The following is a 20,867-nucleotide window of genomic DNA, read 5'->3' on the forward strand; positions in this document are numbered from 1 at the left end:
CTTTGATGGATGGACAGGGCAGGGAAAACACATGCAGTTACTAAGATACCTAGGAAAACGTTATCCATTCTACTAATATAGTTAGGGTTATAAATACCCAATATTTTAAACTCCAACTCTGAAAAGTTCTGAATTTCTAACAATCATTAACACACCAGCCATGGAAGCAGCAGAAAATATCCCACAGACCTATTTTACTGGTCCCCTCTTTCCACCAGAAGGAAAAAATCCCTAAGAATTGTACTTTGGATCTGTTCTTCCTTTAGTTTCTCAAACTTATTTTCTGCTAGAGAATGATGAAGTGAGTAGTGTCACAGATCCTCAATAGAAAGAGTATAGAAAAAAGCAGAAGAGGACAGAACAAATTAGGAAAAACTAAAAAGAGAACTAAAATTCACTGGTGACACATGCTTGCTGTAAATGGTACTAGGAACGTCACACAAATTATTCAATCCAACAACAGTCCCAACAAAATAGATGGGATCCCCATTTTACAGACAAGAAAACTGAGATTCTGCAAGATTTAAGAAGTGACTTGTTCAAGGTAAGGAGGAGAGTGAAGGCTCAACCCTAAGACTTCCTAGCTCCAGACTTCTTTTCTTTAACAACCCCACTGACTTCCAGAAGAGCCATGGGTTTGCCTTAGCAAAACTTTCCACAGCCATCCCTTGCCGCCTTCTCCACCTTGACTACTCCTAAACTGGCCCCCACATTAGCAACCAATTATTTCATTCTGTACCTAACAGCACTTTGTTCTCAAGCTGCTACAGGTGTTTTCAACATCAAAACAATCCATCCCTTTCCTTTCCCCTGAATCCCCACCTATTTACTAGGAATGTCACCTATACCCCATATTTAAAGTTATTACCTAATGTTAGAGCTGGGGGAAAAGTTCTGAGGTCATCAAGAACAAATCCTTCATTTTTCAGAGGACAACCTGTGCCTAGATAGGTTATATATTCTGCATTTTGAAAAAAATCTTTATCACCGTTATATTACAGGAGGTTCCTCCTGAACACTGAATGGTCATGGCCTCCTCCTTGCCAAAGGAAATAGCATCCCTGTTCTATTCCTCCCAAATCTCTTCTGCTAGAGATCCATGCCAGCTTTCATCTCTAACACACTGATTTCCAACTCTAAGTGCAGAGATGGTGAATTTGCAGCAACTAGGCAAGTAAGCTTTTAGGGCTACAGTTAAACTGCCTGGATTTAGAATATTCTAAGAAAGAAATTGCAGGAATATTACTCAGCCATAAAAAAGAACAAAATAGTACCATTTGCAGACACATGGATGGACCTAGAGATTGTCATCCTTAGTGAAGTAAGTCAGAGAGAGAAAAACAAATATCATATGATATCACTTATATGTGGAATGTAAAAAAAAAATGGTACAAATGAACCTATTTACAAAACAGAAATAGAGTCACAGGTATAGAAAACAAACTTATGGTTACCAAGGGGGAAAGGGGAGGAAAGGGATAAATTGGGAGACTGGGAATGACATATACACACTACTATATATAAAATAGATAACTAATAAGAACCTACTGTATAGCACAGGGAACTCTACTCAATACTCTATAATGACCTATAAGGGAACAGAATCTACAAAAGAGTAGATATATGTATAACTGATCCACTTTGCTGTCAGCAGAAACTAACACAACATTGTAAGTCAACTATACTCCAATAAAAATTTTAAAAAAAGAAACAAATTGCATATCTTGGTAATCACCAAATTTCAAGGATTCGAAGGTTAACAAACAGCAATTCTATCTGGGATGTCACCATGCTTACTTCAGCATGAATCACAAAGAAAAGCCTGTGAGCTAGTCTAGAAAGCCTGTAAAGCCATCACACACAGACCTGAAGCAACACTATAAACATAAAAATGAGCAGGAAAAGAAAATCAAGGCAACCTAGCATAAAAAGTAGGAATTGGGGCAAAGGGAGTGAAGTACGGAAAATCAAAGGACATGGTAGACAACCAGTCAGTAAGCAGTGTTTATGACTATTTAAGAAGGCCCATTACTAAGCACACTGAATGGCACACAGTAAAAGTACAATAAATATTATGAGTTAACATATGCTGAAAATTACAAAATGGAACCTAAAGAAGAGATTCCACTCTGGGGATTCATTTGCTGGGGGAAAGAAGATTTGCCCCCCATGTCCCCACCCTGAGCAAACTCCCTTCTACCTTTCTTTGCCTGAGTTTCCCAATGTATGAAATGGGGGTAAAAGCCCCATTTCCAAGGTGTGGACAAAGTTGAAATAACATGCAAAAAGGATTCAAAGCTCACACAAATGCAACCGCCTGAGAGCACCACTGGCATGTCTCATAAGCAATCTCAAATTTAATAAGCACAAGATGAAACCTTCAATAATCCCCCTCAACTTGCTCCTCATCTTGCCCATCTCAGTAAAGGAAACCATTTCCGTACTCTGGCCGTCATTCTTGCTCTTCCTCCTCATCCAACCCATCATCCAGTCCTATCCATTCTAACCTTCAAATATCATTCACTTCTATCTGCACTGTCATCACCCTAATCTAAGCTACAATTATCTCTCACATAAATTACTGACCTTGCTCCAGCACACCAGCTTTTGCAGTTCCTCAAATGTGTTACGCTCCCTCCTGACATACTCCTGTTCACCCTTTGGGTCTCATTCTAGAGTTCTCACTCACTCTTCATTCATTGCACTCTCACACCATTTTGAAGTACTTATGTATTTGTGCAATTATTTTCTTTCACAAACGGCTATAAATCCAACTAAACTAAGAGCTCCACGAAGGTAGGCACTGTGATTTGTTTGGTTCTCCTCATGAAAACCGGGTCTGGCACACAGTTTAGGCCCAAATATCTGAATGACTCCAGCTGAGGTGGAGACGTAAAATAGCCAACTACAACTCCTAACTCAAAAAGACAGCCGCCCAGGTTGCTTCAACACTCTCCCCACCTCCACTCTCAACAGCTCAGACCAAGCCATTCATGGCATCAGATACCTCAGGGCTCCAACCTCAGGCAGCCCCTGCTTTCTCCACACCCCCCCCATAAAGTTCCAGGTCCAAAGAGAACCCCTCAGCCCTGGGGCGGGAAGGGACGTGCCTCTTTTGCCCCTGCGGGTGTCGGGGTGCCGGACTACCCAGGAGAAGTCTCCTAATCCGGACACCCTGGCCGAGCGTCTGAACACTAGTCCGCGCAGCCGTGACGCACGCAGGCCCGAGCGCTTCGTTAGCTATAAAGCAGCAAAGTGCGAGGCGCTTCTTTGAGATTTCTCAGACGCAATTTAAACCGCGCGTCCCGGGTCGAGCGTAAAGGCGCGTCGCAGACCCTCAGATGTCCATTCTATTCAAGGAGGGACAGAAAACACAACGACTCACGCGCCTCGCCCTTTAAAAAACACCCCCGTTTGAGCCAGGTGGGGCTCCGAGTAAATCCTCGCGAGAGCCACCTGCTTCCGCCCGCTTCCTGCAATCGGCTCTCCGGACCGGAAGGAAGGAGGTACTTCCCCCGCCCCCGGCTTCTACCTCACAAGGCAGCGCGGCCCCAGCTGCGGCCAATCGGCGGGCTCATTCTAGGCCACGGCCCAGAGAGCCAATGGAAAGTCGCGGCGCGCGCAGAGCTTCCTCTCTTCCTCACCGGCCCCCTCCCTTCCGCCTGCCGACTTCCACTCAGCCCCTGGCGGAGGAAGTGATGTCACAGGCCCCATGTGAGCGGATTGCAACACATGCAGCTGCCTGGAAAGAGGGAGCCGGTGTCCTACGTCAGAGCCGCCGCCGCGGAGCCGCCGCCGGGGAGGAGCAGCCGCTGCCGCCCAGGACTGGGCCCTTAGGTAAGCCAGGGGAAGGGAAAGGCCAGCGACCACCGCGGCGGGCCGCGCGGGGCGGGAAGAGGAGGGACTCTCGGGGGTGGCGAGGAAGGGGGCCGCTCTGCCCCAGCGGCGGCGCTAACTCTGTGGTCTTGGTGTCTCCGGGCCCCGCCGGGCCGCTCTAGGGAGGAGGAGGCGAGAAGATGGCGGACGACCCCAGTGCTGCCGACAGGAACGTGGAGATATGGAAGATAAAAAAGCTCATTAAGAGCTTGGAGGCGGCCCGCGGGTGAGCGCCGCGTCTGGGCCCCCCCATGCCCTCTTGGTTTCCGGACCCCTCAGGATGGCCGCCCCCGCGCCGCATGGCCGGATGAGGAGAACCGGGCACTAGCCAACTCCCGCCTTCTGGACCTCTGGGTAGTAGCCCTAGTTCTAGGGGCGAGGGTCTGCGCGGTTGGTCCGAGAAGGGGCCCTTTCCCCTGTTTGGGCTAAGGGGTCCCGCTCCCGGGGCTCGGGCCACTAAACCCCCTCAACCCCCTCGTGGTAGGCTACTGCTACTTTTGTACCCCTTTCAGGCGCTTGAATCCAAAACCTCCCGTTTTGAGCTCCAGGTGCTGCCACCCAACTCGGGTACTGCTGGGGGAAAGGGCCCAGCCTTGCTTTCCGAACGCCTTCCCTATTTCCTCTCTTCTCCTTCCTTCACTTTTTTCAGCCAAGCTTCATTAAAATGGCCTCCCCCTCCCGGGCTTCTGAGACCCGGGTGGGTGAAGTTTGGATGGGGCGGGAAGGAGGGGTTGTCAGGGACAACCTTTTTCTGACTTCCTCTGATTTCTCTGGGTCTTACAACTCTCCCAGTATGACTTCCTCCAAGTCCTTTAATTACTCCGTAGCTTCCTGGTGTTGGCTGTTACAGGACCCACCTCTAAACTGAAAATGTGTGCGGGGTCGGGGAGTGGGGGAGGTTTTGGTTGACAGGTGTGTATCTGTATATACAGGAGAAATCCCAGTTATGGGGCCGTTCATGTGAACTGTACCAACAGGGTCCCTTTTTGCTTCTCTCTGGAACTCTTGGGGTAGAGATGCTGATGTATTAGTATTAATGCTTGTTGAATTTCAGAACTGGATTAAGCGGGCTTTGAGGGGTTTTTTTGTAAATTTGGGTAAGAAACTATTGGGTGTGTCCGTTTTGGGAAGGGGAGACTAGGTTAAAACTGACTTTATATGCTCTTTTTTAATTAAAAAAAAAAGTTGTTCTTTGGGGGAAGGTGTATCAGAGGTATACCTGTTCTCTCACTATATTACTTTATTTTGTTCTTTTTCCCAGTCATGGAAACTCTTTACTTACAGGAAGTGGGGGGAAAAAAGTGTTTGAACATGACGTATTTTTACGTCTTCAGCATTCTTAGAAGAGCAGAGTGGCTTATCCTGGGCCATGTTAAAAGTTGTTTTCAGTACAGGAATTGGACATTCTGGTTTCCAGCCCAGGTTTGTCCTTGCTTGGAAGATTTGCAGTGATAGGATTCATCAGATTCATAGTTGTTACTGCTTTATGAAATAAAGTATGCTTAGTTCCATTGAAGGCCCATGGCTAACAGTTTTGTCATTGTGTTGTTTTGTTTATAAATTTATTTATTACTTATTTATCTTTGGCTGCATCGGGTCTTCGTTGTTGTACGTGGGCTTTTCTTCAGTTGTGGCGAGCGGGGGCTACTCTTCATTGTGGTGCGCAGGCTTCTCATTGCGGTGGCTTCTCTTGTTGCGGAGCACGGGCTCTAGGCGCGCGGACTTCAGTAGTTGCAGCACGCAGGCTCTGTAGTTGTGGCTCTCGGGCTCTAGAGCGCAGGCTCAGTAGCTGTGGCGCACAGGCTTTGTTGCTCCGCAGCATGTGGGATCTTCCCGGACCAGGGCTCGAACCCGTGTCCCCTGCAGTGGCAGGCGGATTCTTAACCACTGTGCCACGAGGGAAGTCTCTGCCATTGTGTTTTGTTCCTAGTAATTAGTGACAGTTCTGTTTGGGGTGAAGCTTCTGAAAGTTTAGTCCTCTTCAGTTACTGGGGCTTTTGCTCACTTTCTCTGATATGAATTGAAGGTAGCAGCTTATTTTTCATTCCGTAGGTTTGTTTTTCTTTGAATTTAATACGACATTCAGACCTAGATAATAATCTTAACCAGAACTTGAACACAGATGATTCTCTGCTACATGGTAGAATGAATACTGTACAGGAGGAGCAATATAGGTCATGACCCATTATGATGCACTACCAGGAATTAGCTGGGTTCTTTTATTTCACTAGCACCTGCTGTTATGTTACTTGAATCCTTCACTTGAGTATGGCTTTTACAGTTTGCTGTTGTTACTGTTGTTTAAAGCTGGATGTACCCCTTGGGTTTGTTCTCTTATTACTTTAATTTTTTTCTTTAATATTTATTTATTTATTTGGTTGCGCTCAGTCTTAGTTGCAGCACGTGGGCTCCTTAGTTGTGGCATGCATGTGGGATCTAGTTCCCTGACCAGGGATTGAGCCCCAGCCCCCTGCATTGGGAGCGTGGAGTCTTAACCACTGCACCACCAGGTTAGTCCCTCTTGTTACTTTAACTTGAAAGCAGGTTCACACATTAGAATTTGAATACATTACATACTCTGAGGAAGTCTAAAATATGAATTCAAACTATAATTTGCTTCTTGTCCAAGTGAAGTGACACTGAAGATAACAGTGCTTACTTAATAACAGCATTCCCTTTACTGCTTGATGAAGGAAGCTCATTCTTAAATTTGTTCCTACCCATGTTACCTAACCAGTTGAAACTTTTAAGCTCCTCTTTAAAGCTTTTAAAGACTTTAGTCCTTTGATTAGCAAAGTCCAGTAAACTTCAAACATACTAAAAATGAGGTTCTCTTTGCAGAACTTTTTTTCCAAGTAGTAGTTTTTATACAAGATTAAGCTGTCCTCTAAACAGTGTGGTTCATAATCATGTCCTGCTTTTGCCTACTTTGTTTTTATTGAGGATTTGGTTACATCTTGATCCCATGAAAATGTAAAATCTTGGTCATCTCTAGGTATTAGGAAGGAAGTCACAAGTTTCTTCTGTTTGACTCAAACGGTTCTTGGTATATACCAATTTCTTTTTGAGAATAGCAAGATTGTATTATCATGGTTGAGTTGTGTTAGACTCATTAGATTATCATAGTGTACAATGAGAAATGTTTTTCCTTCTTTGCCTAATGGTAAAATACTATTAGGAGAAGCATGATGGACTTCAAGCACAAACTGGATAGCACAATAAATCTATCTGTGCTGGTGTTTAAGGGGCAAGTTGTGGGTTTCAGGAGAAAACAGGTTGTGTTCCAGCATGGTTATTAGCACTAGATAGCACTTAGTGGCAGATTAGTAGAATGGCTTTGGAAATGAAGATTTCTTCTCCACCACCCCCCACAACACACACACACACACACACACCCCAGCAATTCTGGGCATGAGAATTACAGATTGGTGTTTTTTTTAACCCTGGTTCTTAAGGTATGCGGGGATAAGAGTAATTTTGAAATTGAGATAGTCACTATGTGATTATCTTGATATATGACCCCAAGGTAATGTAGCTTTAAAGGGGAACCACCTGTAAAATGGACTCACTGATGAAGGACATCTGAACAGAGTGAAGTTTCTAAGCACAATAATTTATTGTGCACTTAGCATGTTATAGACACTATGTTAAGCAATACATTATTTCATTTAACCCTCACAGAAGTATTGCCACCATTTGGTGGGAAAGGCAAACTAAGGCTGTGAGGTTAAATATCTTACTTTCTGGAATAAAGCAATGCCCAGGATTTGAACCAATGTGCTGTACTGCCCAATGGATATATTTTACATTAAAAAAAAAATGCAAGACTACACTTACTCAAATTGTAATCTGAGCTATAACAGACTATTTTATGCTATGGAAGACCACTTACAGGAGCCAAAATGACTAAAATGGAGAACTTGCTAGGAGTCTTTTTGTAGTCTTTTTGTCATACTTAATTTTCTGAGTTAAAAAGTGTGTTACAGGGCCTCCCTGGTGGCGCAGTGGTTGAGAGTCCGCCTGCCGATGCAGGGGATACGGGTTCGTGCCCCGGTCTGGGGGGATCCCATGTGCCGCGGAGCGGCTGGGCCCGTGGGCCGTGGCTGCTGGGCCTGCGCGTCCGGAGCCTGTGCTCCGCAACGGGAGAGGCCACAACAGTGAGAGGCCCGCGTACGGAAAAAAAAAAAAAAAAAAAAAAAAAAAAGTGTGTTACACATATAACTTGAATTTAAGTTGGGTGGAACATACATATTTAGCTTCATATAAGCCTGGTAGAATGTTGGTTTCTGTGTATGCTAGCAAAATAACCAGCTAATTCTTTTCCTATATATAAGTCCCACTTAAAGTTAATGATAGCTCTTCCCGGTTTACGATTGCTCTTGGCATATTCTCTGTAGTTGGCTTAATGAGGATAAATGTGTACATAAGTCAACTGGAACTAGGACCATGTGGATGGAAACCATGGCTGTGGGTATTCTGAATAAGGAACTAAACCAGGTGAAGGTATGTAGGAGAAAGGCAGATGGGAAATTTAGGTTGCTTTTTCCTAATGTTTTCTGAGCCAGCAAGAGGTAGCCGCAGAAATTGTGTTGGAAGCTTTATAGTTTTCAGGTAATAAAATCATAACCAGAGCCTGTTATTACCAAGGACAGTGGTGAATGTAACCAAGGAACAGACAAGGTTCATTTGGGCTAAATTGTGTCTGTGAGTATTAGAATATTTTTTCACTTATCTTCGGCAGGGAATCTTATATATTTCATATATAATGAGGGCTCAGTCAGATAAACCATGTTTGAAAATCAGCGCAGTTTCTAAGCTTCATTTGAGTCTTCTTTGGTCTTTGGGCATTTTTAAAGCTTTTGTTAAAAACAACTTGTAGATATCTTGACTTTGAAGGAAATAAATTACCTGGCTTTACATGACTCTCTTTCCTGCCCCCAAATATACTGGTGGGGGTAGTATCTTTTTCCTCTACTCTGAGTAGTTCTGATACTAGATGTGTGGTTTTTTTCCCCACCAAGCAGTTCTCCAATTCTCACTGGACACCAGCTGAGCGTTCCTACAGTTGAATTAGATTCTGACACTACCCAGAGTTAGTGTCGGATCCCACTAGGTAACGGGGTCACTCCCATGAGACTGCCCACACTTGTGATGCCAAAGCAAGTCCTACCCTACCCTACTTCTCAGACAGGCTATAATTTGGGGGTTCCTATGACTCCCTCCTTGGGTTCAGTAATTTGTTAGAATGACCCAAAGATCTCAGGGAAACTATTTATGTTAACCTGTTTATTACAAAGGATATTATAAACGGTATAGACGAACCGCCAGATGAAGTGGTACATGGGGCAAGGTCTGGAAGGGTCCGAGTGCAGAAGCTTCTGTCCTTGTGAAACTGGGGTATGCCACCTGGGTTTACCAACCCAGAAGTTCATTAAATCTTGTTCAAGAACTTTTTTTATAGAGCTTACTCTGCAACTTCCCCTTCCCATAGGTCTGTGGATAGAGCAGAAAGTTCAGCCCTCAAAAAACTTGATCTTTCTGGTGACGAGCTCCATCCTAAGTCTGCCTAGGGGCCCCACCCTAAGTCACTTCATTGGCACGAATAACATGAATAACATAAACTCCCATCTCAGGAAATTCTGAGGGATTTAAGAGCTTTGCTAAAGGCCGGGGACAAAGACCAAAATCTCCACAAAATTCCTTACATTATATTGAATTAGAAGTTAATAATTTTATGAAATCGTTGAATAGTTTTTTTAAAGACAAATAATACAGACAGATTGTTTATATGGTTCAAATAAATTAAAGTATCTAAAATGTGTTTGGGTACCTTTCCCAAGTGAAAATTGTTGATTAGCACAACACTCACCTAAATGACACTTGGAACGTTCTCAAAGCGATAAATTTCGGGTACTTTTATTTTTACTTTTGTTCTCCATATCCTTAAAGAGCTGGCTGTAACTAGAGTGATACTTTGTAGTTTTTCATACTAATACCAGAATATACAGGCTCTTAAAAGGCTTTTTTCATCCTGTGTTCTGGCTTCCCCTGCCCCTCCTGTCTCTTGATTGTTAACAGACAGGTAAAAGACCCCACTAGAGAAAAGTCAGGAATTAGAATATTTTTAATTTCCTGAGAAGAGATGAGTATAGAACAAATAACTACAGAGGTCTTGGTGTCTTCTCACTAAGGGGTCAAAATACAGATGCCACCAACAGGTCTGAGCCATGAGAAGAGAGCAAGAAAGAGGTAGTAAAGGGAAGAGGAGGAGATAAAAGCAGGGTGTGGTGGTGTTCCTCAGTCCATTCCAAGTGTCATAGGCTGCCTGCCTTAACTCGGATCTAGTCCTAACTGCCGCTGTACTCTGGCATGGTGTTCCGTGCACTGTGAACCTAATGAACAATTACTTTCTTTGAATTTCAACTCTTGACAGACTTCTCATTGTAACAGCAGATACACTTATCCTTCCAGGAAAGGAAGGCTTGCTCTGGACACATTCCTAGGTAAGCAAGAGTACCTAATTAGAATACCATTTAAGACAGAATGTAATGTAGGTCTCCAGTGTTCCCCCCCTTCTCACCCCCGAACCACACACACACCAGTTGGACCCCTTTAGCAGAGGGCCCTTTTTCTTCGAGCTTGGGGTTGAGGGTGTGCTCAGTGTGGCAAACCTTTCAGAACATGTTTGGTTGTGAGAAAACTTAAAATATGGGTTTTGTAGCAGGGCTAAATGGTTTTAGATCCTATTTAAAGAGTCAGAAGGAGAAATCTGCCTCTTTTCCCTAGACCTACTGCTGGAACTGTCCCTCTGAGAACTTGGGCAGCAGAAATTTTTTCTGAGTCCAGCCTGTTCTCCAGGGATCTCAAAATAGAACCTTCTTCTAGAATACATTTGATAGGTGTCTCTTAATTTTTCAGCAGCCTGCTCTTTTAGTGGGGGGGAGAAAGGATTTAGAGGAGGTTCAAGATTCTTCTTTCCAGCAAGTTGGAAATTATGAGATTTCTCTTTGGGGCAGCTGTCCTCAGAGAGCATGATGAAGTTCCCTCTGATAACAGCTTTCTCTTATGCCACTGGACATACTTTGAACCCTAGCTTACTGCCTATCAGGAATGAAAATTTCCCTTTTTTTTTCTTTTTCTGAACAGGTATCTTTGTCTTTGAATCTAAGTGATTTGAGATAAACAATGATTGCTCTTTTTCTCACTTCTAAACATAACTGAGTTTGATTAAGAGCCATAATTTCATTATTATTCTTGTGGATACAAAGATAAAAACACTTGATTCTTTTACATTGATAGATTGATCAAGCTTTCTGTGCTTTAATCCAGCCGTCTCTCTTTTATCTCCTTAATTTGTATGTAATAGGTGTCTTATAAGTATTTACATGTCCACTTTGCCCTTTTTTTTAGCCTCCAAGTTGTTTTATATCTTTAACACCAATTTTGAGACATGTAGCTTTCATCCAGTGTATACTTTGTCTTTACTCATCACCATCTTTTCTACCCAGTTCAGAGGACTTGACATTTTCAGGTGCCTGACAACACCTTCTTGTCATGTAGATAACTTGGGGGGTACTGGTCCTGTACTCTTCTGTTTTCACATTTTTGTTTTATCCTTTAAGGTCTCCTTTAGAAGAATGATCCTAGTCAAAACAAAAGATTGTCTTTTTCTTGCCATGTCTGTGGCCTTGTAAATTAGATTTTCCCCCGAACTCACATCTAAGTATATGAAAAACAAAGACCATAAATGTATTTTTTACTATTAACCAGTCAGCTTACAAGCTTCATCAAACATCTGCTGTAGGTTGGACGTTTATACATTTAGGGGAGCAGTGTGTAATACCATGAGAATGGTCTGACACACAACCTTGGAGTGATACTATGAACCATTTCTGGCCCCAGAATAACATGGTACATGTTGAAGGAGATGTAGCGTAAGCAGATGATTTGGGTCTTGAATGAGGCGTTGGGCACTGTCAAAAATGGACAGATTGTTTAACTACTTGAGCAGATTTCCTAGGCAAGGCAAGTGTTTCAAAGAATGTTACTGTGGGCATTGGTATTATTTGGCTGATACAGTACCTTTGATACACGGATGTAGTGGAGCTGTAACTGATCTGAGACTTTGAAATGGTCACTGAAATTCATTCTTGATTAAAAGCCAGTTAGCCTAAAATTAGATTCAAAAGCTTTGTGTTGGTCGATGGTTGGTGAGCTGTCAGGGTATTGAAATAGTGCGGAGTATTTGCATATATGGGCCTTGTTGGTAAAGTTGGCTTGACAGAGTTTTGACAGTCCCAACACCAGTTTGCCTTTCAGCCTAAATAAACTTTAGTGTGCAAGTACTGAAAATGTACTGATCCCCAAACATTAATTCCTTAATACCTCTGGATATTTTTAGCTTTTTACTGAAGAAGAAAAAAAGTTTTCTTCCTATTTGGCTATCCCATTCTCTGGCATCTTCTGGCCTTTATGACTCTACTTAAGCAAGAAGGCTACTCGGGAAAGACAGGGTTAATCAGATAATGAAACTAGTTTTCTGAAGATGGGTTGAATAGCATACATTTTGGCTCCTCACAACAGCTCTGTGAGAAAAGCTGTTACTGCTATTTCATGGATGAAGAAATTTGAAGTACAGAGAGATTAAGTAGCTTGCCTAATATCACAGTCTAATACGGGGCAGTGCTAGATTCTGTTCCCCCTTTCCTGATTCCAGAGCCTCTGATCCTAACTATTGTACCACACTGCCTTGCTCTTTGATTAGTATTTCTTTTGCTGAATAGAAACATCTGTTCTCTTCTGAAAGGAGGATTCTTGTCCAAGGAGATCTTCAATTTACTAGAGGGAGCAGATCTGTGGAGACCGAGGAGCAAAGATAAAAGGGAAGAGGCATGCTGTTTGCAGATCTACCCTAGGAAGAATTTGGGTACTGAACATGTTTGTTTTTAATGAGCATCATTGGTGAGGGAAAAAACTTAAGTTTTAAATCCTTCCCCAGAAGCTCATTTGTGTATTAGAAAGAAGATTAACAGGAAGGCTGTGGCTTTTCTTTTATTTGAAAAGTACTTGCATAGTGGCCAGAAAAGATAAGAAGTGGACTTTCTCATTTATACAGTCCTGTGTAGAACACTGGTTGTTAGTAAGTCCCTAATGTTGGTTGTGATTGATATCTCCTGGCTTTGCACTGATGTGAGAATGCTAGAGAAATTTTCCAGCTTCTGCTGCTCCCTGGTGGAATATTCCACTAGGTCGATCTGTTTGTTTTTAGTTTTCTTTTTATGACAAAGTAAATTCCTGTAATTGTAGAAAAAATACTCCACCAGATATATACATTTTTGTTTTGGAGGACAGCAATCCTAGTGCTTTGAGGATAAAATGAACCTTCTGTAAACTTTACTTTCTGTAAAATATTGGGACATCTTGAGTTACTGTATCCTCTAGGATAGAGACTGCTTTAATGTCTCAGCATGTTCAGATATTGGTACTTGTCCCATCTGGTAATGGCATCTAACCCTGAGGTCAGTTGCACAAAATCAATTTCTAGTAACTTTGTCTAGCCTCTTTGAACAGTAACAGAATCCTCCCTTAGTTTGGTATTCTACAAGCTCTTTATAAAAAGCAGCCCCATCCACCTCCTACCTGCATCATAGGTAATATGGGGGCCAGGCATCAAGGTGAGGATGAACCAATTAAAGGTGGCAAAAGAAGGCATTCTGAAAGTGTTAGTTTTGTTGTGGTAAAAGACTGATGGGATGGTGTGAGCATTTTAGTTAAGCTAAAGCAGGGACAACTAGTCATTTCTAAGCACATGTTAGTTCCTCTCCAAAGATTGTCAAACTTTTAATTGGTATTTTATTTAGTAGTTTAAAATAAACCTCTGGTGTCCGCTTAGAAGAGACTATATAGAGAAGACCCTATTTTTTATGTTAGCAATTAACCATTTATTCATTCTCAAATGTTTGAGTATCCACTATGTCCTGAAATGAGTTCTGCTTTCAGTAAGTAAGTGTTGTTTCACTGTTACTTGGTGGAAGAGAAAACAGGTCAGATCTTTGAAGTGACTGATAACCAGATAGAAGTGACTGTCTCTGAATTATATCGGAATATTTAACCCATGCCACAGCTGTAAGATGAAGCCACTTAAGCTATTTAAAGTTTTAGAGGGAAATGAATTTCTGTATTTCTCCCTTGTGATAAATTACAAAACAGCTTTAGTGTTCTGACCATATTGTTTTGAACTGTGTTTTGGTTTGGTTCTTTTGTTCTGTTGGAAGATTTGGCAGGTCCTGTAACCCAATAAAGGTGATTACCACCTACCACAAAGTCAACTATTATCTCCCTCTTTGGGACTTACTCAGACTCAAAGAAGACTACAGCACCACCTAACAGTGTTGCTCCCCACCTCACCCTGCCCCGCCCAGCTGTGCTGTGCCCTTAATTCTGGTTTTTACTATTAAAGGCAGGGGGGTAGGGCACAAGAAGCTATCAAGTTCCATCTAGTTACCATTTTAGCATCTATCTGCTTCCATGCTAGGCAGTTGACATGTATTCTCTTATAGAATCCTCATGACCTTGTGAAGTAAAGAGAAACTGAGTCCCAAATGGATTTATGTGTAATTTGCCCTAGGTTGTGCCGATAGGACAGGACATGAACCCAAATCTGATTTGGAAACCTGTGCTCATAACCACCCTCCTACTACATTCCCATATTAAACCCACATAAAACCATGGTGAATAAAATGACAAAAGGAGTAGTAATTGGAGAGGAACTGATTGATTTTCAGCTGGTGATCCATATAATGTAGCTAGCTTAGTGAATCCAAGAAACGCTGTGTCTGAGATTTAAGTTGAGGTTTGCGAGCTTGAAAAGGGGATAGGGGAAACCTTGGCCATCCATATCCTAGGCATATCCTAGACAAACATCGAGATGAAAGCTTCTTGGGGGGCATATACTCTTAAGTCCCAACTAAACAGTGTAGTAGGCAGTCTCTAAAATGCTCCTGGCCCTAACCTGAAGGTAGTTCTATTATGTAGGGGTGATAAGATGGATGGCAGGGATTTGATGATAGGGTTCTGGCTGGAAAATGTTGGGCACATCTGAGCCATCACAATTCACTGGAGTTGTGTTACTGCTAGGGTAAATGACAGCAGCTTACTTGCAGCAATTGGGCTCTGAGTTTCTCTTTAGGTAGGGGTGAGGTCATGGAATCTCCACAACTTGAGCTGGCTAAGAGGTCCTGCTTAAAGGCATAGAAAGCAACCCAGACACGGTGATTCTTAACCCTAGTTATGCATTAAAATCTACCTGATTCTGTTTAAATCAATCCATTTGAGAACTGAGACTCTCTTAACCCCTAATCACTATCACCCTCACTCTCCCTGTTCAAGAGCTATTGAGTCAGAATATAGAGGAAGGGGAGATCTTTTTGTACCTGAGCATTTTTGTTTTGCTTTTTTAGAAAGCTCTCCAAGGGTTCTGCCGGCTCTCATGGAAATTGGCCAGTGGACAAACTTGTGGGTACCACATTTTCTTCCTACCTACCTTTCTAAAGTGTTCTTGAGCATTGTTAATGATGAGCACTGGTGAGATCTTTACAGGTCAAAGAGTACCTAGATTTTTCTTTTTGTTTGTCACTCTTATGACCATCTGCATCAGCAGGCTTCTTGAATCCTAAGGCTGGAATCCTGAGAGCCGTAAAGTTACATAAACATATACCCAACAGCCCAGGCTTTGCTCTGCTTACCTTGTGTTTTCTTCTTTAGAGACCTTTCAGTCCTGACAATCTGAACCTTATGTTTCCCTGTCTATAGTGTTTAGGGATCATGAAACCTTGGATTAGGTAAGTAACTGGTGGTACTACTCTAGGGAGAGAAACTTCCCTTTCAGCGGTCACCTTTGAGAATGAGGGAACAGAAAGCTGTAAGCTATTTCTTTAAATTCCCTTCCTTCCTGAGTTTTGTCTAGTATTATTTACTGTCCATATTTAGTCTACTTACAGCTACTTCCTTCTGTCTCCCAGCTGTTTTATTTCTCAGAAGTTAGTCTTCTGGGTGGAAGCACTGCTGAACTCTTCTTTGAAAAGGGAAAGTGCCCCTAAAATGATGAGAAACAAGAAGGGATCTGAGAACAGAGGCCCCTAGAGGCCTTACATGGCACATTGTATGTTGTGTCTTATTTTGCTCAGTTTTTACAACCTGCATGTGAATCATTGCTGTATACCTCATAATTCACTGGCTCTTGAATGAGAGCCTTTTGACTTGGGAAAGGGACATGGTGACAAAGCAGAGGAGTGGATGAAAACTATTAAAATCAAAGGCGTAGTTTGCATACACTGCCAGCAGCTCCTTAGTGAGAGCTTTATTTCTCATTCTCCCCTTAGGACTGTTGGCTCTACTTTAAAATGAAATACTCAGCTTCCTTGGTTTTATTTTGGTGTTTACACAAACTGGTCTAGCAACTTAGATTGGCTTGCGGGGGGGTGGGGGTGGGCGGGGAGGACTATTATTTATTTTGTTTGGAAGCTTTCCTGGAAAAACCTTTTTTTTAAATTTATTTTTTAAAACCAGAAGCCTCCTTTTTAATTTTTAAATTATTTATTTATTTATTTATTTATTTTTGGCCACGCAGTGCAGTGTGCAGGATCTTAGTTCCCTGACCAGGGATCGAACCCATGGTCCCTGCAGTGGAAATTCCAGTGGAATTCCCACTGGACTGCCAGGGAATTCCTGGAAAAACTTTAATTTGCTGTATCAAACCCAACATACAAAACATCAGAGATTATAATGTGGCCTTTAAATTTCTAAAGTAAAAGCCATCCATTTAAATAATCCTTGTTTCCTCATCCCCAGTCAGGTGTCAGATGAATTCAAAAACTTAAGGTTTCCCCCAGCCTGGGTAGGGAGAGGCACAAGGGGAAACTAGTGAAAGGTAATTTTTTTAAACATTAGTCAAAATTCAAAATGAGTAAGAAGCCAAGACTAACTTTCAAGTAGTGTGTCAGATTTAGCAACTTGGTAGTAATCTACCAAACAAAATTTTTTGGCAAGCTATACTTCCAAACCATTTTTTTTTTAAGTGGAATCCTATAACAAGATTATGTTCTTAGGTATCTCTACCACTTTGTCCTCTCTAGGATGTTAAATGGATGTGAGTGCAAGGTTGCCCAACTCTGGTGCTATACAGTGAAGTTGCTTAATGGATGCTTATCTTCTTAACCTATCTGCAGTGGAAAGTAAATAGCTGCTTATCTTAAGGTCATTGCTTTGTCCTCCACCTGATTATCTTGCTTCAGGGATTTCCTTTAGGCATTTTGGGTTCACTCAGTTAATTTATCCCAACTTCATTTTTAGCCTCAAACTTTACATCCTTTGGGGTTTGGTGCGCATTAGCTTCCTGAGCTCTGAGCCTTCACCCCTGCTATCCTTGGAGCCCCTTCTCATTACGTTTCCTCCTTACTGCCTCTTTGCTAGTTCCATCTCCTAGGAAACTATTCTGTAACTCAGAGCACATGAACTTTTTAAAACTGAGCCCTTCTTTTGAGAAGTAACTAACTCCCTTAGTCCCTAAAGATTCCAAAAGCCCCAGGGTAGAGAAATATGCTCTTTTGAGAATTGTTCGTCTGAAAACAAATACAAGCCAGTGAAGCCCATATTGCAACTTAACCTGTCTTCTTTTTTCCCTACCTTGTGTATTTTCATATTATACAGGTGGCACCTACAACCTGGAACAAGTTTGAAGTTAAATTTACTTGCCCAATTTTTCCAGCCCCTCCTAGATAAAGCAAACTCCTTTTCTCCTCTTTGGCCTATAAGATTTGGCAGAACTCCAAAAGGAATTATCAAAAAGTTTTTTGGAAATTCCTCTTCAGGAACCTAGCAAGATAAATATTGGAAGTAAAGCAGTTTGTTACATTTGATAGCTGAAAAATAGGACCCAGAGCATACTCACTGACTGTAAAGATCATTTTTCTTTTTTTGTAATAGAAGATACCAGTTTGTTTCATTTGAGAATTCTTTTTCTAATTCAGAAACTGGAACATGGCCACAGGTAGAATTGTATGAGAGCGATACATCTGACTTAGTGTAAATGTGTGTGTGCATGAGCAAGGGATTGTTCCGAATCAGTCTGGTTTGTCAGTACTGTATTTGAAGTTTTAGGTGATTTAAATAATGGAACTAGATACACATTTATATAGGTGAAGAAACTTTGGATCAGATGTGGTGTGTGGATATGCTTTATCTTACATGAAGTGTATCTTGGAAGCAGCTTTTTTTAATGATCATTTTCCTTGTGTTTGTGGTAACAACTAAAGCTGCTTATCATAAATTTGTTTGATTCTCTGGTTTGGCTAGAATATTTGCTCCTCTATCCAAGGGGTGGCAACAGAGCAAACACCATCCTTTACCATGTACTGTCATTAATTGACTTGTAGTTCGTTGGGGGAAGTATCACAAAGGTTGTGAACCAGCCTTCTAGATTTGGAGTAGATACCCCAACAGAAACAGTGCCGGTTTCGGAGACGGAACATTAGCTGACAATCTGAGAGCAACCATTTTGATAGTGGAAGAGCTTGATAGCCAGCTTGTCTCCTTCTACAGAAAACTTGTCTGACTAAGGGACTTGAGGAATTTACCACTAGGAGAAAACTTTCAAAGGGCAGGGTCTTGTGTAAATGAGATCCCTTTCCAATGCTGGTACCAAGGTGCACATTTGTGAAGTTAATTTTACTCTAGAAAGATACTTTCCAGACACTTCCAGATTTTAAACACCTATAGTTACAAAGCTAATGTTAGGGGTTTTCTCTACTTTTTGATGTTGTTCCCCTCACTGTCTCTTCCCTTCTTTCTTATGCCACTTAGCACATAAGCCCATTTGACTTAACACTGTACCCATCTTTCTAATTTCTTTTTCTTGCCAGCTTCCACCAGACACTGGATATGTGAGATTACACAACACACTCTTGGTGATTAGGGGAAAGTTTAGGTGTTTCTGGCAGTCCTCCCAATTTATCTAAAGAAAACCCCCACGCATTTCATTATGACACTAATACTTGTAATGATTAAACTTGTCATAACCTTTAGGGGCATGATCTATAAGAATCTCAGGAAGTAACTTTCCTACAGACTCATTAAGTATCATGTAGAAACAGTCTGTAAAATGATAATCACATTTCTTAACATGCTTTGGCTCATATCATCAGCTTTTGCCTTCAAAACATAAATTGGCTCAATTTATTTTTTTTATTGAAGTATAGTTTACAGTGTTGTGTTAATTTCTGCTTTACAGCAAAGTGATCAGTTATACATATATACATTCTTTTTTTTATACTCTTTTCATTATGGTTTATCATAGGATTGTTTTAATTGTTTTATTTTTGGCTGCATTGGGTCTTCGTTGCTGCGTGTGGGCTTTCTGTAGCTGTGGCGAGCGGGCACTCCTTTACGGTGTGCCGGCTTCTCATTGTGGTGGCTTCTCGTTGTGGAGCATGGGCTCTAGGCGCGTGGGCTCAGTAGTTGTGGCACATGGGCTTAGTTGCTCCGTGGCATGAGGGATCTTCCCAGACAAGGGCTCAACCTGTGTCCCCTGCATTGGCAGGCAAATTTTTAACCACTGCGCCACCAGGGAAGCCCGATAATGTAGTTTTATGTTTGCTTCAAGGAGAACTAGGAATATTGAAATGAGGTATTTCTTTTTTTTTTTTTTTTTTTTTTTTTTCGGTACGCGGGCCTCTCAGTGTTGTGGCCTCTCCCGTTGTGGAGCACAGGCTCCGGACGCGCAGGCTCAGAGGCCATGGCTCACGGGCCTAGTCACTCCGCGGCATGTGGGATCTTCCCAGACCGGGGCACGAACCCGTGTCCCCTGCATTGGCAGGCAGACTCTCAACCACTGCGCCACCAGGGAAGCCCAAATGAGGTATTTCTTAACTGGTGGTGCTAGTAAGTATCTTGAGAATGTCCAGGTAAAAAAGATATGTTGCTGGCATCAGTATTAAGGTAAGAACCAGGCTGGTGGCTGCTCATAAGGGACCTCCCATGTGACAAGGCCTTTGGGATGTCCTCCATAGGTCAGGGTTTAGTCCTGGTTTTTAGTTGTAGAAACTTGAATTTGCTTGAGTACCCAGAGTTGATCAGACTTTCAGTGAATTACTTTTTTTTTTTTTTTTTTGTGGTACACGGGCCTCTCACTGTTGTGGCCTCTCCCATTGCGGAGCACAGGCTCCGGACACGCAGGCCCAGCAGCCATGGCTCACAGGCGCAGCCGCTCCGCGGCATGTGGGATCTTCCCGGACTGGGGTACGAACCCGTGTCCCCTGCATCGGCAGGCGGACTCTCAACCACTGAGCCACCATGGAAGCCTGCATTGCTCTTTTTAATCAAACTCAAAAGTTATTAATATGTAAAATATATTTAGAGATACATTTATTTAGAGAGAGAGAGGTGTGTGTGTGTGAGTGTGACATTGTGTGATTCCAAGGCTCTCATTTCCCATTATAAGGATACTTACGGTGCTAAATTAGTGATTATAAATTTTCGTGGTGAGCCTGGAATTTTATTTATTAATTTTAAATATTTATTTATTTTTTTGGCTGCGTTGGGTCTTAGTTGCAGCATGCAGGATCTTTGCAGTGTGGGCTCTTCCTTGTGGCTCATGGGCTTCTCTCTTGTTGTGGCGTGTGGGGTTTTTTTTCTTTCTCTAGTTGTGCCGCGTGGGCTCTGTAGTTTTGCAGCACGCCAGCTCTCTTGTTGAGGTGCCCGAGCTCAGTAGTTGTGGTGTGCAGCTTAGTTGCACTGCAGCATGTGGGTCTTAGTTCCCCGACCAGGGATCGAACCCATGTCCCCTGCACTGGAAGGCGGATTCTTTACCACTGGACCACCAGGAATTTTAAAGGGAGGGACCAGGCTATTAAATTGGTATTTCATCTAGACTTTGGAAAGATTTGTTGCACCATCCTATGATGGCATCATCCTCTGAAGAACCACCAGATTCCAAG

General features: G+C 42.4%; 1 protein-coding gene across 1 annotated transcript in view; it reads left to right on the top strand.

Annotated features, from left to right (window-relative positions):
* The first annotated feature begins 3,687 nt into the window (after nucleotides 1–3,687).
* The window catches only part of ETF1 (eukaryotic translation termination factor 1), a 28,799-nt gene continuing 11,619 nt past the window's right edge, over nucleotides 3,688–20,867 (top strand). The window contains exons 1-2 of the mRNA XM_082623992.1: nucleotides 3,688–3,837; nucleotides 3,999–4,102. Of these exons, the coding sequence (XP_082480118.1) occupies nucleotides 4,017–4,102 (86 nt within the window). The 5' untranslated portion in view covers nucleotides 3,688–3,837; nucleotides 3,999–4,016. The remainder of the gene's footprint in view (nucleotides 3,838–3,998; nucleotides 4,103–20,867) is intronic.

Source organism: Mesoplodon mirus, assembly GCF_964341445.2.
Source record: "Mesoplodon mirus genome assembly, chromosome: 5".
NCBI lineage: Eukaryota > Metazoa > Chordata > Mammalia > Artiodactyla > Ziphiidae > Mesoplodon > Mesoplodon mirus.